The 26,067-nt window shown below is 48.5% G+C and overlaps 2 protein-coding genes across 8 annotated transcripts in view; both read right to left on the bottom strand.

Annotated features, from left to right (window-relative positions):
• FLYWCH1 (FLYWCH-type zinc finger 1) overlaps positions 1-9,834 on the bottom strand; it is a 34,848-nt gene extending 25,014 nt beyond the window's left edge. For 5 of the 6 annotated variants that reach the window (XM_059895750.1, XM_059895753.1, XM_059895751.1 and 2 more), the window contains exons 1-2: positions 9,597-9,834; positions 7,362-7,476 (exon numbers count right to left, since the gene is read on the bottom strand). The gene's annotated coding sequence lies outside the window, so the exon portion shown is untranslated. The remainder of the gene's footprint in view (positions 1-7,361; positions 7,477-9,596) is intronic. The other variant, XM_059895752.1, reaches the window with a different exon arrangement.
• An 8,241-nt stretch (positions 9,835-18,075) lies between these two features.
• On the bottom strand, positions 18,076-25,776 carry FLYWCH2 (FLYWCH family member 2). 2 transcript variants are annotated; one of them, XM_059895757.1, is made up of 4 exons: positions 25,553-25,776; positions 20,804-20,905; positions 19,589-20,020; positions 18,076-18,386 (listed from the first exon to the last, which is right to left on the bottom strand). In XM_059895757.1, exons 3-4 carry the CDS (start codon positions 19,917-19,919, stop codon positions 18,283-18,285), a joined length of 435 nt encoding a protein of 144 aa, XP_059751740.1. In that variant the 5' UTR covers positions 19,920-20,020; positions 20,804-20,905; positions 25,553-25,776; the 3' UTR covers positions 18,076-18,282. The 2 variants fall into 2 exon arrangements, with proteins under 2 accessions (XP_059751740.1, XP_059751739.1); XM_059895756.1 differs by lacking the exon at positions 20,804-20,905.
• Between the last annotated feature and the right edge of the window lie 291 nt (positions 25,777-26,067).

The raw sequence follows: 26,067 nt of genomic DNA, 5'->3' as shown, positions 1-26,067 counted from the left end.
TTAAGTATAAAGGATAGCAAATGAGAATTACTTATTTAAAAAGTCTATAACATGAAATAAGCCAGACATAAAAGGACAAATGCTGTATGATTCCACGTATATGTTGTACCTAGAGTAGTCAAATTCATAGAAACAGAAAGTCAAATGGTAGTTGCCAGGGGCTGGAGGGAGGGGAAATGGGGAGTTAGTGTTTAATGGGGAGCGTTTCAGTTTGGGAAGATGAAAAAGTTCTGGAGATGGATGGTGGTGATGGTTGCACAACAATGCAAATGTATTTAATGCCACTGAACTGTACACTTAAAAATGATTAAAGTGGGGGGGGGCGGGATGAATTGGGCGATTGGGATTGACCTATATACACTATTGATACTATGTATAAAATAGATAACTAAAGAGCACCTACTGTATAGCTCAGGGAACTCTACTCAATGCTCTGTGGTGACCTAAATGGGAAGGAAATCCAAAGAAGAGGGGATATATGTATACGTATAGTTGATTCACCTTGTTGTACAGTAGAAACTAACACGATATTGTAAAGCAACTATACTCAAAAAATTTTTTTAAAAATGATCAAAGTAGTACATTTTTGTTAGGTATATTTTAACACACATGCAAAAAAAACAAAAACAAAAACAAAACAAAACAAAAACCCAACTATAACAAACCATACATAGTAATGCTTCACCTACCATACTGGTGAATGAGGTTCTCAATACAACACAGATTTCTGATTAACTAAAGTTATCCCTCCATGATTCTGAATTTTACAATTTCTCTCTTTCACAATTTATCCACTGAGAATGGATGCTGCCTAAGCTCTAATGACTCATCACTGTCTGGATAAAGACAGCGTACAATTTTTATCCTGATTTGGAAAATGAAGTGTCCCGTCCAGTTCCCTTGGCACTCTACCCCCTGGGGGCCCTTTCTCCATCATTCATATCCTGCTCTCTCTGGTCTCCAAACCTCTCTGCCTTCTCTGGGTCTTTGCATTTAGAGTTCTCAGGTCCTAATCTTCTTAGGTCTCCTATATACTAAAACAAAACCTCACAAGACCCTCTCCTTCCCTCAACAGTTAGACTTTGCAGGAACAGTCCATACCCCTTCCTTCTCACCCAGGCCGCCTGGCAGCTGCCCCCCAACTCTGCAGACACCACTCTCCTGTTGGGCCACCGTGCAGGATCAGCACCTGCTGGGTCAATCCATAATCCATGTTTCCCTCTGAAATACCTGCTCTGGCCTGTATGTGGTCTATCCATGCAGTGGAATTTATTCAGCCATAAAAATGAATGAAGTTCTGATACATGTTACCATGTGGATGAACCTTGAAGACAGTATGGCTCGGTGAAAGGTGCCAGACACTAAAGTCAGCATGTCGTATAATTCCATTTATGTGAGATGTCCAGTAGAGGCAAATCCATAGGGACAGAAAGTAGATTAGTGGTTGTCAGGGGCTGGAGGGGAGGGAGGGGGAGATTAGGGAGTGATGCTAAGCGGTGTGGGGTTTCTTCTTGGGGTAATGAAAATGTTATAAAATTGGCTGTGAATACAATAAAACATTGAATTATACACTTTAGTTGGGGGAACTGTATGCTATGTGAATCATATCTTAATACGGTTGTTTAAAAAAAACCTTATAGGGAATCCCCCGGTGGTCCAGTGGTTAAGACTTGGTGCTTTCACTGCCAGGGCCCGGGCTCAATCCCTGGTCAGGGAACTAAGATCTCAAACAGACAAACAAACAAAAAATCCTTATAGGTATGACTCATGTCCCCAGGGTCACTTGGATAAAAAACAGTTTTCTCCATCAGAAACAGGCTTCTCACTCCTGGGCCTGGTTTCCTCACCAAAGGAGAGGGGTGGCATGGACTATATACTGAGATATTTTGTAAGTTGCTAAGATCATATTGTAAAAACTACATAGAAAACATTTTAAAATGTTGAGAACTGATACTCATAAATCACCCACGAGCCTGACACTCAAATGCACAGCTGTTTCCATTCTTGTATTAGTGCCTTTAATATACACGTAATTTTCTGTTGCACACACATGTGTTCAACATGTTTGCTATTTTATTCTTCTTTAGAGTGGGAAGCCCGCACCTGCAGACCAGATGGAGCCCTTGTGAAGGACCAAAGCATTATGTAACGCAGGCCCCTAACATGAACACAAATCTAAATCCTCAGCAGCAATACCATAAGATGACCACAAGATGGCAATGTTGCTCCTTGAAATGCACGTATAGCATCCTTGGTAGAATTAGATGTATCACAACGTTTAAAAACTAGAATTTGGGAGTTTTTCCATATCAGACAAATAATTCAGGAAGACTTCTGAAAACGTTTGTATTTACAAAATATACTAGGTAGAAAGCAAAATCCAGTTAACAAATCGGCAAAGACTATGTTTTCTAAGCTAAGGTTTAAAAAAAAAAAAAAAAGACCAAAATATTCCTTGGACCATGACACTGCCTCTAGACCTCAATCCACTTCATTTCTTCTGTCTCATCTCAAGTCTCAAGTCTGGTCACATTTGTTATTTATTGACTAATTTTATTGTATGTATTTGTGACTTTAAAAAAACCTTAAGAGTTAGAGTCTGTCATACAGAGTGAAGTAAGTCAGAAAGAGAAGAACAAATACAGTGTGCTAACACATATACATGGAATCTAAGGAAAAAAAAAAAAAAAAGGTCATGAAGAACCTAGTGGCAAGACGGGAATAAAGACACAGACCTACTAGAGAATGGACTTGAGGATATGGGGAGGGGGAAGGGTAAGCTGTGACAAAGTGAGAGAGTGGCATGGACATATATACACTACCAAACGTAAAATAGATGGCTAGTGGGAAGCAACCGCATAGCACAGGGAGATCAGCTTGGTGCTTTGTGACCACCTGGAGGGGTGGGATAGGGAGGGTGGGAGGGAGAGAGATGCAAGAGGGAAGAGATATGGGAACATATGTATATGTATAACTGATTCACTTTGTTATAAAGCAGAAACTAACACACCATTGTAAAGCAGTTATACTCCAATAAAGATGTTAAAAAAAAATAACCTTAAATAACTGGGAGGAAATATCTCAAAATGTTAAAACTAGTAAGGAAAGCAATTTATTTTTTCCCTTAAATTTCTTTTGTTTTCTCAAAATTGTTTACAATGTGCATGAACTCTTTACAATGGGAAAATAGTAAACACTTTAAAGATAAGCTGCATCTCCTTGCTTGGTAATTTTTTTCTTTAACTCGGTAACTCTTAGGAAAAGTAGGGATTCCATTCCTATGCAAGATGTGTCATACGGGAAAATAAAGGTAATATAGACAGGGGACTTCCCTGGTGGTCCAGTGGTTAAGACTCCACACTTCCAATGCAGGGGGGCATGGGTTTGATCCCTGGTTAGGGAACTCAGATCCCACATGCTGCACGGTGCAGCCAAAAAATAAAATAAAATAATAAAATAAAATCCAAAGAAAATTTTTTAAAAAAAAGTAATATAGACAATGGGACAGAAAAACAAGTGAAAATCAAGTACCTTGCAGTCTGTGTTGTGGGCCTTGCATGGCCTCAAAGACATTTCCCCCAAGATATTTATTAACCACAAAGGGAAAGATAATGACTTGACAGGGGAGAAATCTCGCATACACAGCCTTAAGTGCTCAAGGTCAACTTCACCACTAATAAGACACATCAACACCATGACCTCCTTGATAAGATGCACCAAGGAGGACACAGCATCACCTCTGTGATATTCCTGCCCAGAAAGCACACCCCCATGTGGCACCCTCAAGCCACATGGAGGGACGTTCTACAAAACAACTGACCAGGACACTTCCAAAATGTCAAGATCATCTTGGACGAGGAAAGGCTGAGGGCCTGTCACAAACTGGAGGAGACTAAGGAGACACAAGGACAAAATGCAACATGGGATTTCGGAACAGAAAAAGGACATTAGGGGAAAAGCTGGTGAAATTTGCATACAGTCAATAGTTTAGGTTAATGGTTTTGTACCAACGTGGATTTCCCAGATTTGCTCACTGCACAATGTTAGGTAAGATGCTGACATTCAGGGAGACTGGGTGATGAGTATAGGAAAATTCTTTGTACTTTTTTTTGCAATTTTTAAAAAAGTCTAAAATTAACTCAAAATAAAAGGATTTTGAAAACCCAAGTTTCAAACTTACAGATACAATGGAAGTTGACAGAGAAAATAAATGACCCATAGGCCTCCTGGGTGGAAGGGTGGGGGAGGAGAGGAGGGGACACAAAAGGGATACTCTCTGATCCAGAGCCATGTGGTTGGTCCTCGAGCTGGCACCTGAGCCAGGAACAAAAATCCTGTAACATCACGTGTACCTCAAGTATGGGGACCCAACAATCTCCCTTCACCATCATCCCTGCTCTGCTTCTGGGGAAACTGAGGCTCGGGCCTGAAGCGAGTGGCCCAGGACCACATGGGTAGTGAGAGTCAGGCCTTCAGAGCTGCATTGATCAGCCCTACAAACCAGCTATGTTATGGCTTAGCACTGTGGCTTCCAGCTGATCTGGACAACCGGAGGCACCATGGGAGACTGGAGGGTGTCCCCAGAGCGACCTGCCTGGGGTGGCTGCTCCAGCTCTGCTGGGTCCCGCCTGCCACCCTGGCTGCTCTGCCGGGCCTCGCTGTGGGGGCGGCATCCCGCCACTGCTAATCCCTGGGCCGCTCACCATTTCCCATGTGGCTTCTCAGCTCTTCCACCACCAGGGAGAGCAATGAAATTCCCAGTGAAACCTTACGGTAGTTTCTGTTTTCCCAGATGGTTTCCAATCACACATGCTTCAAGAGTCCAAAGGACTGTGATCACACATTTCATGTTCACCAAATACCACTAGGCGAGGGCTTTGCATGCTTTATTCCATTTTATCTCCCAAATACCCTCATCCATTAGGCCTGCTGTTGTTTCATTCACAGAGGAGGAAACTAAGGCTCACTCTTAGATTCCTGTGACCGAGAGCCAGGCCGCTAAAGGACAGAGTCAGCATTCAAACCTCCTGTGTCTGTTTTCAGGGCCTAAACTCTTAATATAAGTTAAAATGGTTCTTTTCAATTTGAGGATTCCAACCCATAGGAATCAACGCAGTAGGTTAAGACTGGTGGTTCTCATTCACGGTGATCTGCCCACCAGGCGACATCCGGCCAGGTCAGGAGACATTTTTGGTTGTCATAACTAGGGGGTGGGGCAGGCTACTGGCATCTGGTAGGTGGGAGCCAAGGATGTTGCTCAACATCCCACAGTGCCCGGGGCAGCCCCCATCACCCTGCACAGGAAGGATCTGGTCTAAAACAGCATCAGGGTCAAGGTTGAGAAACCTGCTTAAAAGCAGCACTTGAAAAATAAAACAGAACAGAAGGAGTGCACCCATATACTGAGGTTAAGTACAGTTTTCATGAAGCTTTTATTTCAATTATTTGTATATGTAATTCTGGTCTCCATAAGAATTACTCAGGGCACTTGATAAAAATGCAGATGCTTAGAGCACAGGATTCCTGGAGCCCCTCCCTGTTACCTCCCCACCAACCAACCAGAAGAAAATCACATACCCTGAAGCCTTCACCCCAAATTTTGCCTATAAAAACTTTTCCCTAAAAATCATCGGGAGTTTGGGGTTTTTGAGCACGAGCCACCCATTCTCCTTGCTTGGCCCTGCAATAAACCTTTCTCTGATATTAAAAAAAAAAAAAAAAAATCAGATGCCTGGATTTCCCATCCAAAATTCTGATGGTGAGTCTGGAGCAAAATTCAAGAATCTGGATTTTTAACAAGCACCCCCTGAGACTCTGGTTCTGGTGGATCACGGACTTGGCTTTGAGAAACACTGGAATAGATGCCCTTGAGGTTAGGTGGCCAGAGGCTAAGTGACCAACTTAATAAGGATTTGAGGTTTTCTTTATGCAGGGCAACACATGAAGTGTTTCACATACATCACCTCGTTTAATCTGTCACACTGTACAGGTTCCCTCATTAATGCATTAAACAGAATCATTAACATTTATTTATTTTATATCGGTGGAAGAGTCATGATTGCATCCTCTTAAAGGATCCTTTAATACCAAGTTAACAAGTTTCAGACACCTTAAGATATTTTGGGGACCTCAAGAAGAGTGGAATTTGTCCAAATTTTAAGTAGTACAGGTGAAATCTGGGGGAGAAAGCTCGTTGGGCACGGCTTTAGTACCTTGGGATAACAAATACCAGACTTTTAAAAATCCAGTCTGAGGTTCCTCACAGAGACTTCCAGCAAAACAAACTCAAGAAAGCCTACGAGGTGAATTAGCATGCCTGCTGCACCTATGTAAATAATCAGGCCCAATCTTACTGGACCAGCCTTATTTCATGCAAAAAATATCTTTCATTGAGATTATGAGGCCGTAGGGAAAATTTGTGTTTCAATGGAGAACTGGGTTTTGTCTAGAACACAGCCTTTCAGGTTATACGATTCTAGCCTGTTGTTGCCTTTGAGCTACTTCTGCAACTCTGCACAGATAACGGAACAAGGTAAAATAATTCTATTCTGTAGACATGTTCTCTCTTTCTTGCCATGTAAATAAATACAGATAAGTAAGTAATTTCTCCGGTTTTGCCTCCATTTGCACATTCATGTTAATATTCCTAATCTACAGTCTTTCAGAATCTTTTTTGGATTCTCCTGCAAACTGGTTGTAAGATCTTACCGGTTCCTCGATTGATGAGTTAAGTAAAAGCTTGCACACGTGTTCATTTAGTATCTGTATGAAAGAGTTTTATTTTCTTTGTTTTGGTCTAAGCCTCTGCTTTTCAAATCTCCCTGGTCATTGGTCTTATAATCTTTGGGTTCCAGGCAGCAATTTAAAAAATTACATAGGAAATAACCAATCTGCATTGTGTGTAACAGAAGTGAGCATTATTTTATGAAACTTCTATTTGCAATACATTTATATATTTGTTCTAGGTGGATTTAAATGTATTTTTTAATTTTTGGATGATCATTGTTTTGAGGTAAATATTTGGGCCCTAATGTGTTTTTTCATAATATTCCATTTTTACTCAGTAAAGATTTATTGAGTTGGCTAGAATATTTTTAAGTCAGGCAGATGTAAATGGAAAGTAGGAGAGCCTCACAGTTTACAGTTGGTCACTCTCTTATGCTGCTTCTCCTCCCCCCAAAATTGAGGTACAGAGCAATCTGAGTGCAATACTCAGACTGCCTGCTCTAATAAACCCAACACCCAAGACACACACAATATTACAAACTGTCAGGTGCCTCTCAGACACCAGTAGGTCCAAGCCCTAAGATCCTGAAAGGCAGAGCCTTGCTCAGCAGCTGATGGCGGATCAACAGAATTACCTTCGTACACAAGAGTGAGAACCACCATCACTGTCCGCCAACACCCGTCGTTAGCGCTGACTTGCTGGGTGGGAGAACTGGGGCAAATCCCATCACTTCTCTGGGCTGATTTCATCTGTGAAACAGGAAAAGTGACAAATGAGACACTGTATGTGAAATTCTTCCATAAACTGTGAATCATCATGTAAGAACAAGGAATACTTTGTCCAGGCCCACCAGAGGTTCTGAATAGTGGAAGGGGGAGGAGCGAATATCTTGATGTTTGAAAAAGCTCCTGGATGATTCCAAAAGCTGCCCCGCCCCCCACCCCCAGCAAGCTATGAAAATTAGAGGTGCACACTGATTGGCTCATGGACCCTCCTACCATTATGTGCAAAGTCTCTGAGTGTGCATACAGGCATTAGTCTTGGGAGAGGTGAAAGTGGCAGTGATCTCCCTAAAGATTAAGAATTCTATTCCAGGGACTTTCCTGGTGGCGCAGTGGTTAGGAATCCGCCTGCCAGTGCAGGGGACAGGGTTTGAGCCCTGGTCCAGGAAGATCCCACATGCCACGGAGCAACTAAGCCCATGCGCCACAACTACTGAACCCACGTGCCTAGAGCCGGTGCTCCACAACAAGAGAAGCCACTGCAATGAGAAGCCGGCGCACCGCAACAAAGAGTAGCCCCTGCTCACCGCAACTAGAGAAAGCCCGCCCGCAGCAATGAAGACCCAAGGCAGCCAAAAATAAATAAATAAAATTAAATAAAATAAAATTTCTATTCCAAAGCAGGGCTTCTCAACCTCGGCACCACTGACATTTTGTACCAGATAATTCTTTGTTGTGGGGGGTTGTCCCGTGAAATGAAGGATGTTTAGCAGCATCCCTGGCCTCTGCCTGCGAGATGCCAGTAGCAGCCACCAAATCCTGACAACCAACATTGCTGCATGTCCCTTGAGAACCACTGCTCCAAAGCAACTTAGAGGCAGAGGACACAGAAAGGGAGATTCCAGCTAATAGTACTTGCAGCCCCAGATCCCCCAACCCCCCTAGAGCACAATCGTGGCTATTTCCACGCCTCCCATATCAGCCCTAATTCGTCCTCACATCTCTGGGCACCTGGTCACACCATCTTCCACGCCTTCCCACCCCACATTACCTCAGGGCTTCGATACCCACCACCTCCTAAATGGCTTTTCTGCCCGGCATCCGGCTGTTCCGATTCTCCCTACGCAGTGCTGAGTTCCTAAAGCTGAAACATTTCCCTCTCCAATAAAAGTAGTGTCCGTCTCCGTTATAAACGCTCTATAATCTAGCCTCCACATACAAACTTTTCCCCAAGTCCGACTAGGAGCTTTTGGGAAGAGGAACAAGGTAAACCTGCCTGAATCGCACCAAGTCCTGGAGATGATTTTGGCCCCGAAAAGCATTAATGTCAAAATAATAAAAATATACCCTTTCTTTGGAATTGAAGTTTACACGTGATTATCTGTTATTAGACCTCTGCATCCTCCAAAGGCAAGGGGTAACGGAAGTGAAAGACTGGTCGTTAAAGCAAGGGCTTCAAACTGTGGTCAGACTCATTAGGTCCTGAAATCAGTTTAATGGGTTAGCAACAGACTTTTGGAATGGAAAGAACAGAATAGAATAGGACAGGACAGGACAGGATAGGATAGGTTGGAATTAGAACCCACGTAGAGTAGATCTGGCTGCGTCATGTGAGGTTGGGCTAAAAATCTCCCTTTAAACTTATCGCTCAGTAATCTGCATCTACAGGCGTGTAAAATATATTTCTCACTGTAGGTTGAGTCAGAAAAGTTTGAAAGCCCCAACAGGTAATCTACATATTCAGCAGTGGAAGCAGGTGTAACAACAGCAAAAAGTGCAAGGTCACTGGGACCTCCAGAGGCACAAAGACTGGATGGGGCTGGGGTGGATGCCAGGGCGGGGGCAGTACTGGGTGGAGCGGACACGGTCAAGGAAAGGCAAACCCATGTGGGGCTCTCTGACTTGGGGTGTCAGGGCTCAGTCCCAGGGTCGGGTGGGTGGAGGGGGGTGAGGAGGAGCGAGGGGAAAGGAGGCTGCGAATCGCAGGTGAAGGACAAGGAGGCGGCCTGAGCGCCGGGACGCAGAGTCCGGGGACACCCCCCTCCTCAGCATCAGCAGTCCTGGGGACCCCCGGGAGAGCCCAGCTGGGGGCGCGGCCACGCCGAGTGACCCGAGACCCTCCCTGACCCGCTGGGGCCCGTCCTCACCGGGCACCGGCCGGGCGGCGACGGCAGCGGGGCCCTCCCTCTCCGGAGACCGAGCCGCGGCGGGTCCTCTGGCCTCGGGCCGCCGCAGCCACAGGCGCCGACCTCGCGGCCCAGGCCCCTCCGGCCACCGCAACCCGGGTGCCCAATCCCCGCCCCCACCTGCCCTCTCGGGAGCGAGCCCCGTGCCGCGCGCGCCGCCCCGCTGGCCGTAGGGAGCGCGCACCGCCCCGCGGGGAAGCCGGCCTCTAGGAGCGCACTAGAGGGTTCCTAGCAAGCATGCGCAGCGGGGCCGCGGGAAGCCCATTCTTTGGGCAAACTCCTCTTCTCCGGGTCTTCCGTGCGCGGTGCCTAGCTGGCGGCCGGACCAATCGGCCCTGGGAGGCGGGGCCAGGGCTGGAGAAAGAGGCGGGGCAAGCCCAGGATTGGGCGGCGGCAGCCGGGGACCGAGCTTTGATCTGACCTGAGGCTTGGACGGCGGGTTTGGGGGCGGGGAGGAGGGCCTCCGGGGCGGTGGACCCTCCGAGAAGAGAGTTGGGGGGCTTGAGACCCCAAGACCTGATCCAGGATTTGACTCTGAGCTCACTGAGCGGAAGCGGTCATTTTTAAAAAATTTTTATTTTATTTATTTTTTATACAGCAGGTTCTTATTAGTTATCTGTTTTATACATATTAGTGTATATATGTCAATCCCAATCTCCCAATTCATTCCACCACCACCACCCCCCCACCCCTCTGCCACTTTCCCCCCTTGGTGTCCATACGTTTGTTCTCTACATCTGTGTCTCTATTTCTGCCAGGCAAACCGTTTCATCTGTGCCATTTTTCTAGGTTCCACGTATATGCGTTAATATACGATATTTGTTTTTCTCTTTCTGACTTACTACGGAAGCGATCATTTAAATGCATCATTAGGCCCGTCACTTTCGTTAGCCAGCGGAAGGAAATTTCCTATGGACTTCATAGAAACTTTAAAATGACCTACCCCAAAGCTGGGCCAATTTGATTCAAACTAAATAATGATAATAACAGATTATAACTGAGTAAAATAAGAAGGCATGATCGATAGTGATGTAAATAAGTAAATGGGGAGATGGGAAAGCTCTTACAGTAGAATGCCAACTAATAAATGCAGAAGGAAGGATGCGGAAAATCACCCTTTGGCGACCATCGTAAGTAGTAATTGATTCGGGCAAAAATTATCAGTGGCCGCTAAGACCGGAGGGTGAAAGTTTAACAAGGAACTAGTATTTACATATTCCCAAAGTACATATTTCCCCACAATACATTTATTAATTGCAAGAGGAAAAATATGAATTTTACAATAGACAAATGGTCCTCAAAGTGTAGTCTGGGGTTCCTGGAAGTCCCTGTGGGATATTCCAAAGTTTACATGACGTGTAACAGGTTGAATGCCAAAGCACAGATGAGAACCTGTAGTCCTCCATTAAGCCTACATTAAAGAGATTTGCAAAAAAAAAAAAAAAAAAAAAAAAGTAGAACTATGCCGTTCTCATAAAATTTCTTTGTTTTGGAAAATATAGTGATTTTCATAAAAATTTGTTATGCTAACACATAAAGGATTTATTATTGTATCTTTTGGTAACAGATTTATTGGCTATAACTCACATACCATACAGTTCACCCATTTAAAGTGTACCAATTGAATGGTTTTTAATAGATTCACAGAGATGCGGACGTCACCACACTCAGTTTTAGAACAATTTCATCACTCCAAAAGAAACCTTTAGCGATCACCCCCAAGTCCCCCATCCTCCCATGCTAAGCAACTATTAATCTTTCTGTATCTATAGATTTGTATATTCTGGACATTTCATTTAAATGGAATCATACAATCATATATCTTCTGTGTCTGGCTTCTTTCACTTAGCATAGTGTTTTCAGAGTCCATCCATGTTGTAGCATGCCAGTAGTATTTCATTCTTTTTATCATCAAATAGTATTGCACTGTATGGATATACCCCAATTTGTTTATCCATTCATCTGTTGACTGACGTTTGCATTGTTTCCACTTTTTGGCTACTATGACTAATGCTGCTGTGAACATTATGTGCAAATTTGTGTGGACAGATGTTTTCAATTCTTTTGGGGATACACCTGGGATCGGATTTGCTGGGTCGATGTTTAACCGTTTGAGGAATTGCTAGATTGTTTTCCACAGGGTCTGCTCCATTTTACATTCTCACCAGCAGTGTGTAAGGGTTCCAATTTCTCCACATCCCTGTCAGCAGTTGTTATTATCGGTTTTTCTGATTATAACCATGCTAATGGATATGAAGTGGCATTTCACTGTGGTTTTGATTTGCATTTCCCTGATGGCTAATGATGTTGATCCTCTTCTCAAGTGCTTATTTGACATTTGCATATCTTCTTTGGAGAAATGTCTATTCAGATCCTTTGCCCATTTTAAAATTGAGTTGTCATTTTATTATTAAGACTAAAAATTCTTTATATTTATATTCTAGATACATGTCCGTTGTTAGATATATGATTTACAAAAACTTTCTCCCATTCTGTGGGTTGTCTTTTCACTTTATTGCTCCCAGTTAAGATGGTGTCCTTTGAAGCACAAAAGTTCTTAATTTTGATGATGTCCAATTTATCTGTTTTTTCTTTTGTTGTTTGTGCTTTTGATGTCACATCTAAGAAATCACTGCCTGATCCAAGTTCACAAAGATTTACCTGTATGTATTCTAAAAAGTTTTATAGTTTAGTTCTTACATTTGGGACTTAGACCCATTTTGAGTTGTGTCTTTTTTTTTTTTTTTTTTAATGGGCAAAGTAGGGCTCTGATTTCATTCTTTTGCATATGGATATCTGAGTTGTGCCATTTGTTGAAAAGACTGTTCTTTCCTCTCTGTGATTATTTTGGCTCCCCTGTTGAAAAACAATTAACCATAAATGTGAGGGTTTATTTCTGGACTCTCAATTCTATCCATGGGTCTGTGTTTATTTTGTGCCAGCACCACACTGACTCAATTACTGTTGCTTTGCGGTAAATTTTGAAATCAGAGAGTGTGAATTCTCCAACTTCGTTCTTTCCATTTTGTTTTGGGTCCCTTGAGTTTCCAGTTGTCATCTTTCTTGTCAATCTTTTTGAAAATGAATCTCTCTTTTAAATTTTACATCATTGCAAACACACTCCATGGCAATTATTTTCAAGTATTCCTGCTTTTTCCACCTAACTGTATATTGTAAAACTCCCCCCCCCAATATTATAACCCTATTTACATATGGCTGGCTACATAGTTTAGTTATTTTCCTATTAGACACTAGTTTCTTTTTTTTTAATAGACAAATGTATTTTATAAGATGCCCAGATCTCATTTTTTTCCATCATAATACATCATATAAATTCAGGGGAAACATTTAAACGTTTTTCAGATCACATGATCCGATATAGAATTTCTAACCAGAAGAATCCTCAAACTCAATTTGAAGAAAAAAAAATTTTTAAGCATTTTTAAAATTAATTAATTTAGTTTTGGCTGCGCTGGGTCTTCGTTGCTGCGTGAGGGCTTTCTCTAGTGGCGAGCCGGGGCCACGCTTCATTGTGGTGTGTGGGCTTCTCATCGTGGTGGCTTCTCTTGTTGCGGAGCACGGTCTCTAGGCGCGCGGGCTTCAGTAGTTGCGGCACGCGGGCTCAGAAGTTGTGGACACGTTTCTAAATTTCACTGTTGCTGCTGTGGCTGGCTTCATTCCTAACTTTTGGGGAACCTGGGTGAAAAGTGTATGGGAATGCTTTGTACACTTGCAGTTTTTCTGTAGGTGTGAAATTATGTCAAAAATAAAACGTCAGACAAAAAAAAAAAAAAAAAAATCTGCCTCTTTGAGGGGATTCCGTGAGGGGAAAGCATCTTTTTCTGCACTGGTCCAACCCTTGCCCATCTATCCAGCCCTCGCCCATCGGTCCAGCCCCCACTCACAGCGCACGATCACTGCACACTTATTCTCTGATCACCCTGCGCGGTGGGGACCGGGATTGCTCTGGCGCGGGGAGCTGCGGGGCCTGGGGGCTGCTTTCCTGGACACTTGGCGGGTGGCGACCGGAGCGGCCCAGCATCCTCCGAGCGGACACCCGCCCTGCCTCCTGTCCAGGCGCGACGACGCCCCTGCCTCCCCTCCTGCAGGGCGCCCCGGGCCCTCCGCTCACCGCGACCCTCCGCAGCCCCGCGGGCTCCTCCCTCCGCCCGCCCCGCTTTGGCCAGCCGGAGCCCCCAGTCTCCCAGTTGGCAGAGTGAAGACGCTGCTCCTCTCTAGAAAACGCCACTACCCTGACACCCCTCCCCTCCGCCTTCCTCGTGTCGCTCTAAAGCTGCTGCTGGAAGTCCCCGCCGCCCCCCTGCCCCTGGGCTCCAGGCAGGTGCAGGTCCAGGTCCCATGGGGCCCTCCTGCCCTGGTCCCCCGCCCGCTCCGCATTTCCACATTCTCCGCATCCTCCGTCGAATCCCCTCCTTCCCGCGTTCTCCCGCCCCCTTTCCCATCCTTGTTTTCAGTCCTCCACCTCCGACTGCCTCATCCTCCGTGCCTTCCTCTCGCACCTACGCTCCGCCCAACTCCGACTGCGCGCTCTGGGTCCCCGCACCTCTGCCCCTGCCTGGGCTCCGAGTGCCGTACCCCATCCGCACCCTGCGCCTCTCCGCCCGCTCCCCTGCCAGGTCTCCACCCTGGGCACCTTAGGGGCCCAAGTCCACAAAGACCCCTGCCGTGGTGGCGTTGAGCTTACGTTAAGGGGGGTGGGTTGGGGAGAAGCAATAGATAATAATAAACAATGAGTCATATGGTCTCTTAGAAGAGGTACTTGCTGTGGGGCAATCAGACAGGGAGGAGGAGGGGCTGCGACTTGTGTTGGAGTGTCTGTTTGAGGATGACAAGGAGTAAGGATCTCACCCGCATTCTTCGGATAGCCGGCCATCTGCCGGATTGTCACTGAGGAATCCTCCCTGGCCCCTGCAGAAGGCAAGTTAGAGCCGGTGCCCGGGCCTCAAAGGGCCTGGGTGGGCGTCCGGAATCTGCTGGGCCTGACGGCGTCCGCGCGCGCCTCCTCCCGGCCTCCAGGAGAATCAGCCACATTGAGCCTGGAGGCGGCGGGGGTTACGGGGGGGGGGGCGAGGGGGGGGGACGTGCCTGGACCAGCTCTCCAAGCTAACCAAGGAAAATGCAACCCCCAGGAAAAAACACGCAGAGGTTGTGCACACAAGATGAAGCGAGGGGCGTTATCAATATTTTCTTCTTAATGATATTACCGGATGTTGCCAAGGATACCTGAGAGCCGGGTATTCACGGGCCGCGGGTGGAATGATAGTGGCTGTGTCCACCCCGTGTGCAGGAATCTCACCCAAGGCTTTTGAAAGGATTGTTACCAACCTAGAAACAATTGGGATACGTCCAACAATCAGGACTGGTTGGATAAATGATCACCCACCCCTGTAGTGGTACGTTGTAAAATGGACGCTGGAGAGACATTTGTAATACATTTAGAAAAAAAAAATAGGGAATTCCCTGGTGGTCCAGTGGTTAGGACTCCGTGCTTTCATTGCCGGGGTCCGGGTTCGATCCCTGGTCCGGAACTAAAATCCCGCAAGTCACGCAGTGCGGCAAAAAAACAAAAAAAGGCACTTTATCACCCCAATTTTCTGAATATAAAATTATTTATCATAGACTTATCTCTAGATGGTGGAATTACTGTAGATTTTGTAATATTTTTTCATAATCAGTATTTTCTGTTTATTTTCATGACCATGAATTACCTTTTTTTTTTTTTTTTTTTAGCTTGAAGGAAAGACCAATGCAAGATATTTTTAAAAAGTAAGTGTAGGGACTTTCCTTGTGGCGTAGTGGATAAGACGCTGCGCTCCCAATGCAGGGATACCGGGTTCTATCCCTGTCGGGGAACTAGATCCCACATTCATGCCACAACTCACAACTAAGAAGCCCATGTGCCGCAACTAAGACCCGGTGCAGCCAAATAAATAAATACTTAAAAAATAAGTGTACAGTAGTCATCCTATTTACTTTTTATCCCCATCATAATTAATGCCCCTACCCACCCACTCACTGAGTGCAGAGACCCAGAACTGGTATCAATCTGCCACTTCTGAGGGTTTTCTGCTCCGTTGACACTGGTGGGAACCACTCCTGACCGACAGGAACACACCCGTCCAGCAGGATGCCAACTGTGTGAACTGGAAGGGCCACTTGCCCCCCAGCTCCCTTCTCCCCTTGGATTCTCCTCCTGGTGGGTGGCACTGTCATCCCGGGCTGGGCAGGCCAGTCCTCCCTCAAACCCTGTCCCCCGAAAGAGACCACCCATCACTGAGCCCTTCTCCTTCCCCTTCTAGCATCTCCCATCTCCCCTCCCTTTTCTCTCCCCCGGGCTGTGGTGGTGCCCTCACCAGCCTCTCCGCTCCCACTTTGGACCCCCTCCAGTCTGTTCTCCTTAGGGCACCAGGGGAGTTTTGTAAAACGACACTGACCACATTCCTCCTCTTCATAAATCCGTCCCAACCTCCTACTACCCGTGATGAGCCTGGAACCCACCTGTGGCCGCAAGGCCCTGGGCCAGTAGCCTCTGCCAACCATTCCTGCCTCGTGGCCTCCTGTCCTACTCTGTCTGGGCTTGCTCCTCCCAAGCCCGCCCTCTTCACCTTTCAGCTCCCTCCACGGGGCTTCCTCAGGCCCCTGTCATATGCTGAGGAGCTCCTGGTCCTCTCCTGGGCAGCCCTTAGCCCCAGATTTCATGCACTCATCAGCAGGAAGTTCTGTGTCTCCTGTCTACCTCTAGGAGGCTGGGGCTGTTACCTGTTTACCACTAGGTCCTGTGTACCCTGCTCTGGGCAGACATTAAGGTCCTCAAGAAGTGAAGGGGCAAGAAAGCGGCAGGACTGGGAGGGAGAGGGAGGGTGAATCTAGGTGAGGGATACGTGGTGCTCCCTGCATGCTCCTTCAACTTTTATGGGAGTTCGAAATGTTTCAAAATTTAAAAAATAAGAAAAGCTTAACACCTCCAGATCCAGTGTATGAGCTCCCTGCCTGGCTTGGCAGTGCTTCCCACCCTCCAGGCAGATGACAGGCACCATAGGCCGCTTGAGCCCCCGGAGGGAGGTGCACCCTTCGTGTGCCCCCACCCAGCCTCCGGGGGCCACCTAGTCAACCAGGCCCCCTCACTGGGGACGCGAGTGCCACCCCCACCCCAGGCTCCCATGGCAGCTGCGGAAGGGGTCGATGGTGCCACAGCAAAATGCAGGGGAGTGGACACCCGCAGTGACCCTGCCCAGGCCAGGACTGCCTGGAGTCCAGGCTGAGTGGCAGGGGTCGAGGCTGGCCGGCCCCTCTCCCCACCTCCTCTACTCCATGCCTCCTCCACTACCAAATGTTAAACCAGAGCAAGCCCTCAGGCGGTCTCCTCAACTGACAGAACCAGCCCTCCAGGATGTCTCAGAGCCTCAGGAAAGGAGAAATCTTGTGGGGGATGGGAATCTATTTAAATATAGAATTCAGACAAAAGAACTTTTAAAGTTATGGTTACAGAATATAAATGTTACAGACAACCATGCTATAAAAATCACAACAAAATGGAGAGTTGGGCACTGAGGATGTGCTGCGTAACTCACTTTTCCCAAGAGGGAGTCAACAGATACTGATTAAATTTGGAAAATGTTTGAAAACGTAAGTCCTCTAAACTCTACTTTTAAAAAATAATCCATTTCCTTTTGCCCAAAGGCAGTTTTCAAATGATGAGGACCACGTGGGCTGAAGCAACTTGAGGCCAATGCCTTTTCTCAGGGGACCCCAACTTATTGTTGAAGGAGGGGAACGGTGTTTCTTCATCTTTTCCTCCAGCAGGGCAGCACCCAGGGGACCTGAGGAGGGGCTCAGGCTCCCAGGAATCTCCCTCAGCCCCCAAACCACCCAGAAGGAACACAGCAGGGGCACAATACACTTCTGTCAGGCGTGCCCCCTCACACCGCAGGCTCACCTCCTCAGCAGAACCTTGGGCTGCCATGGACATCAGGGTCCCTGTGCACAGAGGCTGTCAGTCCTGTGTGACTCCCTGGAGGAGGTGGCCTTTCTGAGGGTCCAGCAGGAAGAAGCAGGCTGAGGCCTCCTGGGAACTGGCCCTGGAAGGAGAGCCAGAGAGGGGCAGGATCGGCTTCCCAGGGGTTCAGGGCTGGACACCAAAGGCAGCAGAAAGTGAAAACCTCAGAGACTCCACCTAGTCTCTGAGTCAGTGGTCGGGTTTTCCAGGCTGAGGAGGCCCAGGGTGTGAGGCCCTGGGGGATGGAGGCCACTGGAGAGCCCTCCTGGGCCTGAGAGATGGCCCAGGCCAGGAAGCCCTGGAGCAGGGCAAGGTAAGGGCTGGTGAGGGTTGGGGAGGCCCAGGAGCAGGGGGGTGGGGGTTGGAGCTGGGACCTCAAAGGACCCAGAATCATGGAATTTTAAAAACCTATCCATGGTGGGATCTAGTGTACAGCTTCTTTTATTCTCTTTTTATTTTATTTTTTCTGCTTACAAAAGTAAATTATGCTTGATCAGAAAAAGATTACAATGTTGAAAGTGAAAATCAGTCAGCGGCTGGGCCCCAGGCAGAAGCCCAGTGGAACGTGTAGAAGTTGCAGCCAAGTTCACTGACCCAGCCAGATCGCACCCTCGGTTGTCAGGAACCGGGCTACGGGTCCTCCCTGGACACGATGGGGCCCATGGTGGACTCCTCCCCATCCACCAAGGGACTGGGGGCAGGCTGTCCTGCCAACCTTCCGTCTTCTTTCCCGTCTGGAAGAGAAGGGTGTGGGTCAGGCTGTTGTCAAAGGAAAAGGGGGAAGGGGTGGGGGGCAAACCTGGGGGTCCCAGCTGCCAGAGCAGGGGTGGGGATTGCTGACTCCAGAGACATGCTCCCAAAGGCCACTGGCCCAGGGACACAGAGGCTGTTTCCAGGAAACTTTGGGCCAAATCTGGGCTGAGCATCAGGAAGCTGCTGCTCCCTCCCCACTGCCTGGCCCAGGACGGGGCAGGAGGTGGAGAGGGCTGTGGAGCGGTCTGGAGGTAAAGACGGAGGGGCAGGTTGAGAGGTGTTGACTGCCCATGAGCACCTGCCCAGGGGAGCCCATGGGGCCGAGCTGCAGCCCTTGTTCCGTTCTTCATCTCTCCATCTGAGGAAGGGTGACTTTGTCCTGATTCTCACAAAGGTGCCATATGGGGTGGGGTCCATATGGCCCCAGAGCCCGCCTGATCTGAGAAGTGAGCAGAGGTCTCCGGTGGGGTAGAAATGGCCTGTCCCACCCAGCTCAGCTGGAAGAATGGGCTCTGAGCCAGAGGGGGCCCCCCCATCCTTTCCAGTGAGCTAGCTGGTGGCCTCAGGGTGGTGACTTGGCCCTTCTGAGCCCTGCCTCCACACAGGTCGTGAGGACAGAACCCTCTCTGCACTGGGCAGAGGCAGGTGGACATGAGGAGGCACTTGGAGCAGAACAGGCCAGTGGAAGGGCTCAAGGGTGAGCCAGGCCCACTGCAGAGGGGCCTCCAGGCTCCAGGGTCCCTGACTCCAGCAGGCGATGGAGCCTGAGGTGTCCCTCAGGTTGCCTGAGAACTCTAGGCCTGTGGCTGGGGATGCCCCCATCTCATGAAAAAGACATAAATAGGTAAACACATAAGAGTAGACACGGAGAGAAATAGGCCCAGGAACACAGACATACAAAAACCCACACAAACTTACTCTCCTAGGCAAATACACACATAGGGAGACAGAACCTTAGAGAAACACGCACACACACACACACACACACACACACACGGAGGCCTACAGACACGCAGAGATTCACACTGAGATAATGTAGACAGATGCACGCAGAAATGTTCACAGCACACACATACTCCCCTGAGCCAGCCGAGCCTGCTGTCCCCCTGGCTGCTCAGGTGACAGGGGACTTCGGCCCCAGGAAGGTCCTGCTCTCGCCCTGCTTGCTGGTCTGGGGCCTCACCTGTGTCCAGCTTGCTGCGTTTTTGCTCAGGCTCCTGGGGGGCGGCCTCGATGGCCCGCTGAGCCTCGGGATGGATTTTGAGGAGGGCTTTGGCAAGGGTGGCAGGGCCGGGCACCCCCAGGGACATGATGCAGTGCACTCCTTTGCGCTTGGCCCCCGCCACTTTGGCACTGTCCTTGGAGGCCGTCAGCAGCACCAGTTTGGAGAACTTCCTGGGCTTCCTGGGGGCTGCGGGGATGACATTTGTGCCCGGCTCAGGGGGCTCAGGAGAGGGCTCCTGGCTGGCCTTCACGCTCTCGCCCTCCTGCTCACTGGGCTCAGGCAGGGGCATTCCGGGAACGATGGCCTGGCCCCCAGGCCACGCTCAGGCCCCAGCAGATGGATTTCTCCTCCACCTCCCTGGAAGGAACCCAGCAGTCCAAGGGCTCCGTCCTAAGGCAGGAGGCAAAATCCCATTAGTGGAGGTGCCCTTAGGCCTGGGTTCAGGAAGAATCTGGGCTGGAGGTTGGGGCAGATGGGGCTGCCTCGGTGCCCCCGGGGAAGGACCTGAATGGAGCCAGAGAACCCTGGGCTGGTGCTTCTACTCTCCTGGTAGCCTTGAGTCCGTCACCTCCCCCAGCCAAACCTCACTTTCCCATCTACAAAATGTGCCCAAAACAGGGCTCTCAAGGGGCTACTGGGGTGACCAAGGTGCTGACAGCTGTGAGTTACTAGGAATCCAGGCCCACAGGTGCTGAGCACGGGGTGAAGTGCTTCCACAGGTTTTTCCATTTAACCTTCAGCCCCACGTTATGAAAGTTGATCTTTCTCATTGACCCAGGTTACAGATGAGGACACTGAGGCATGCAGCCATGAAGGCAGAGCGGGGAGTCCAGTCGAGGTGGGTCCAGAGCCCGCCCTGCACAGCACCTGGGGTACCTCGTCCAGGATAACAGGAACCGGTCTTCCTGAGCACCAGGCGTTGGGGAAAAGCACTTTGGGGACATGAGTTCAGGTCACCAACCCTCCCAGAATGCCTGGTGCCCTTCACCCTGACACTGTGTCACTAGGAGCATGGGCTGGGGCCCTGCTGGCACACTGCAGACCCCAAAGGAGGAGCCTGGCCCTGGGAGGAGGGACTCTCTGGATTCACAACTAGATCCATCCCCCATCCCAGGCAAGAGGCCCCGGGGCACCCAGTGCTAGGGGATGCCAGGGCCCCACGAGGGCAGCGACCTTGTGTCTGAGCTGGTGCTGGCTCTGCCTCAGCTGAGTGGGGACAGGGCTGTGGAGGTGTCCAGAGAATCTGTTGTCATTGAGGGCTCCCTGGCTTCTGGTCTGGAGAAGCAGAAAGGATGGATGACAGGGAATTCCCTGGTGGTCCAATGGTTAGGACTCTGCACTTTCACTGCCGGGGGCCCGGGTTCAATCCCTGGTCAGGGAACTAAGATCCCACAAGCCACACGGCATGGCCAAAAAAAAAAGAAAAGAAAGAAAAAAATGGATGACAGGGGCAGTGGTGGCCTGGAGACCAGGGCTCTGGGGCATTAGTGTGGGCTAGCTGTTTTGTCTGTTGGGGGTGATTGGGTGGTGGGCAGATGGCGGGGTCTTTCTCAGTTTCCAGTTTAGCCCAGAAACAAGATTGCTGCCTTGGCAGACATCTCACCCTCCCTGTCCAGGACTCAGGCAGCACCAAGGCCTGTACACTCTTACCCCCTAGACCTGTTTCTCCAACCTGGCTTTCCGTTGTGTTTCTCTGGGCCCCTCCAATGCACGTGGCTTGAGGTGTCCATGCCCCGCACCCCAAAGTCTTCCAAGACCCCTTCATCCATGAGAGGAGCCTGAGGTGCAAGGCCAGTGCATGGTTGGAGTGCCTTGTCCCCTGCAAGCTCCCCTTCTCAGTCAACTAGACATGAAAGCAGAGACCTGACAACTAGACACGAAAGCAGAGACCTCCCAACTGTGACAGAGGAGGACCCCCACCTCCAGGGGGTGTAGCCTCAGGTAAATGCTTCCTGGTAGCAAGTCACCTGACCACAGGCACCCCTGGGATTGATGTCTCATTATCCCTCCTGTCCCTGGTCCAGCCCCTGGCTAAGCCAACCCCTACTCCTCCCATGTGCTCCTTCCCAGCTCTGCCCATCCTGTCCCACAGGGCAGGCAACATTGTGGTACCTGGGACCTGGGGGGACATGGGGCCCAGCAGAAAAGACACTGCCTCCCCACCCCCCCCCCCAGAGAACCACTCTGGGCAGGAAAGGGTTATGGTGGGAAGCCCCACCCACAGGACCCTGCCCCCACACTCTGATTGGCCTGGTGCACAACCCTGGCCAGCAGCCCACACCTCTGTGGTCCAGGGATGAAACTCCAGGTGGCTGGACCCCTTTCTCACATCATATACAAATAATTAACTCTAAATGATCATAGACTTAATTATGAGAGCTAGTGATAAAACTCTTAAAAAAAAAAGAAAAGAGTAAATCTTCCTGACCTTGGATTAGGCAAAGCTTTCTTCAGTATGACACTAAAAGTACAGGTAACCAAAAAAGAAACACAAAAATTTGACTTCATCGAAATTTAAAACTTTTGTGAGTCAAAGGACACCATCATGAGAGTTAAAAGGCAGCCCATAGGATGGGAGAACATTTTTGCAGGTCATACATCTGATAAGGGACTTGTATCTGGAATTTATAAAGAACACATAACTCAGTAATAAAAAGACAAATAACTCAATTTTAAAATGGACAAAGGATCTGAATAGGCCTTTCTCCAAAGAAAATATACAAGTGGCTAGTAAGCACGAGATGTTCAACATCATTAGTCATGAGGGAAGTGCAGATCAAACTATAATGAGATACTATTTCACACTACTAGAATGGATCTAGTAAAACAAAACAAAAAACCCAGACAATAACGAGTGTTGGTGAGGATGAGGAGAAAATGGAACCCTCATACACTGCTGGTGGGGATGTAAATAGTGCAGCCACTTTGGAAAACAGTCTGATGATTTCTCAAAAGGTTAAACATAGAATTACCATATGACCCAGCAATTCCACTCCTAGGTGTATCCCCAAGAGAAATGGAAACCGATGTCTACATAAAAACTTGTACATGAATATTCGCAGCAGCATTATTCATAGATGCCAAAAAGTGAAACAGCCCAAATATCCATCAACAGATAAATGAATAAATAAAATGTGATGTATCCACACAATGGAATATTATCTGATAATTTAAAAAGTTCATGCCACGACATGGATGAACCTTGGAAAGATTAGCTAAGTGAAAGAAGCCAGTCATGAAAGATCACATATTATACACTCCATTTCTATAAAATGACCTGGAGTCTATAGAAAATCTATAGAGTAGAAAAATCCATAGAGACAGAAAGTAGATTTGTGATTGTCTAGGGCTGGGGGTGGGAGGGATGGGGACCAGAAGAGTGAAGAGTGAATACTAGTATGTATGGGGTTTCTGGGGTGATGAAAAAGTTCTAAAACTGATTGTGGTGATGGCTGCACAACTTGGTGAATTTACTAAAAGCCATTGAATTGTACATTGTGAGTGAGTGAATTGCATGGTATGTAAATTATCTCAATAAAACTTATGTATTGAGAATAGAGAAATTAAGTCTATAATCAGTGGTTTCCCCACTTCATGATACCTAAGAATCACCCAGAATTCTTGTTAAAAATGCACAGTTCTGGACTCCTCCACCCCCAGACTTCTTTCTCAATGGGTCTGGAGAGGGACCTGAGAATCTACATTTTTTTTTTTTTTTACCAGTACCCTATTTGATTCTGATACTTTGTGAAAAATGGATGATGCCATGGGCCCTCTGTTTAAGAAGTTTCTAATTTCTAGTTCATAGCTGAACTGCTTTTCCACCATTCCATGTACAGGGGTGGACAGTCCCTCAGGCTGGATCAGTCTCTTTTCTGGATTTATCCCTAACCTTCTAGCAATTTATTTTTAAGATGTGAATGGAGGAGTTGACAGGCAGCTATTTTAAGCCTAAAACATCTATTTTGAAAATTAAATTTTTACTCAATAAAAGTTCATTGAGTTAACAGAATTTTTAGAAGTGAAGCAGAAATGAATTAAAAAGATCAAAAGGCTTAATAGTTTACCTTACTTCACTCACTTTACACCCTCCACCTGCATCCCCAGTCGGATGGTTTGATATTGCTATGGGTCTCCAGTCACCCATTTATCCTAACCAGCTGTCATGATATTGTAAGATGGCTCAGTGTAAACCCCAAACCACACAATGTTAAGAACTGGCAGGAGCCTCTTAGACACCTTGGGAGGCAGAATAATGCCCCCCTGCTGCCCATCGCCAAAGCTGTCTAGGTCCTGATCCCTGGAACCTGTAAATATGTTACCTTATATGGCAAAGGGGGAATTAAGTTTGCAGATGGCATGAAGGTTACTAAACTAGGAGATTATCTTGGATTGTCCAGGTGGTTCCATCACAATGACAAGGGTCTTAAAAAGCAGGAAATGTAGGTAGAAGAGTCAGAAAAAGCAGTGTGATGATGGAGGCAGGGTCAGCAAAAGGAGAGATTCGATGTTGCTGGCATTGAAGGTGGAGGGAGGGGGATATGAGCCAAGGAATGCTGGAGGCTTCTAGAAAAGACAAAGAAACAGACTGTCTCTCTTATAGTCCCTTGGAAGGGTTACAGCCCTGCCCACACCTTGATTTTAACCCAGTGAGGCCCATGTCAGACCTCTGACCTCCAGCACTGCATGACTTTTACAAAGCTGTGTTGTTTTAATCCACTAAATTTGTGGTAATTTGTTATGGCAGCAGTAGGTAATTAATACGAGGTCCAATCCCTTGATGGTGAGGTTCTGAAAGCCAGGATCATGGGAATTACCTGGCGGTCCAGTGGTTAGAACTCCCCGCTCTCACTGCCGAGGGCGCAGGTTCAATCCCTGATTGGGGAACTAAAATCCCACAAATGGTGTGGCCAAAAAATAAAAAACAAGAAAGCCAGGATCATTGCCTGGCAACTGATGATGGATTAACAGAATTACCATTACCTTCATATGTATGGGAGAGAAATACCATCAATGTCCACCAACACCTGCATCCTCAGCTAAGAGGCCAACCCCTTACACTCTCTGGGCTGGTTTCACCTATGTAATGGGAGTAGTGGTGAACTTCACAGGGGCTCTTAAGAGCAGGCAGGCAGGCAGGCAGGCAAGGGTGAAGTCTTCACGTTACCAGTGATACTGACAGATGCCCCTTCTATAATCGCTGTCCCATGTGGTTCTTGGAGGGCTGCTGGTGGGATGATGGACCCACTTAGACATGCAGGTACACATCCTTACAGGGAGATTTTCAGAGCAGCAGTAAGACCCAGAATGGGTCAAGAACTGTTACTCTATAGTGTGCAGGGAACAGCTTCCCCAAAGTGGGAATTTCATGTAATGGCACCTCCTTTCCCCTAATCACCATGGCTTGGAATCTTAGTTACTTTTACTCCTCCTTACCCACTGTAATTTGTCCTTAGACCTGTCTATGCTGCGCCCAAATGGCCCCTGCTCCCCGCCTCTCTCCTCTCGCATCATTACCGCCACCTCCTGACTAAGCCTCCGGAGTGCCTCCCCCGCCCCAACATCTCAGACCTCCAACTGCCATCCCTGCGAGCATCTCTAGAGCCACAAGGATGGGACGGGACTGGGGATGGGTGCAGGGTGGGGGCAGTACTGGGCGGGGCGGACACGGTCAAGGAAAGGCAAACCAATGTGGGACTCCCTGACTTGGGGTGTGAGGGCTCAGTCCTGGGGTCGGGTGGGTTGGGGGAAGGACGAGCGAGGAGAAGAGCTGAATCGCTGGTGAAGGACAAGGAGGCTGCCTGAGCGCCGGGATGCAGAGCTGGGGGGCACCCCCCCCCAGCATCAGCAGCCCTTGGTGACCCCCAGAGGAGCCCGGCAGGGACCCGAGACCCTCCCCGATCCGCTGGGGCCCGTCCTCACCGGGCACCGGCCGGGCGGCGACGGCAGCGGGGCCCTCCCTCTCCGGAGACCGAGCCGCGGCAGGTCCCTCAGCCTCCGTGCCTGGGGCCCCCGCCTGGGTTCGGGCAGTCACCTCAAGCTGGGGTCATGGAGCGAGCATGCGCAGCAGGGCTTGTGGGGGGCCCATTCCTTGGGCCAACTCGATTTCTCCGGGTCTTCCCCTCGCGGGGCAGAACTGGCGGCCTGACCAATCTCGCGCGGGGGCGGAGCCAGGGCTCGCGAAGGGGCAGGACCATGCCGTTATTGGGCGGTGGCCCCCGGGGGGCGGAGCGTCAGCCTTCAAGTGGCCAGACTTAGAGTCTTGGGCGGGGCTCTCCCAGGACAAGGGGAGTGGATTTAACTGAGACCATCCGACCTCCCCCAGTGTTTGACCTCGGCTCTACGCAGAGGAAGTCACAGCATTTGTTTAAAGGCCTCGATCGTCTCCGTTGTTCTCCTGAGCGAGCAGAGGGAAGAACTTCGAGTATGCTCATCAA

This window comes from Balaenoptera ricei, chromosome 15 (assembly GCF_028023285.1).
Source record: "Balaenoptera ricei isolate mBalRic1 chromosome 15, mBalRic1.hap2, whole genome shotgun sequence".
Lineage (NCBI taxonomy): Eukaryota > Metazoa > Chordata > Mammalia > Artiodactyla > Balaenopteridae > Balaenoptera > Balaenoptera ricei.
This window is presented reverse-complemented; position numbering and strand designations above follow the sequence as displayed.

Bases quoted from the DNA above. Each gene is read 5' to 3' on its own strand.
- FLYWCH2 (XM_059895757.1), bottom strand. From the start codon at position 19,919: ATGCCCCTGCCTGAGCCCAGTGAGCAGGAGGGCGAGAGCGTGAAGGCC. The intron at 18,387-19,588 runs GTGAGGCCCCAG...CTTCTCTTCCAG, and splicing joins ACGCAGCAAGCTGGACACAG to ACGGGAAAGAAGACGGAAGG.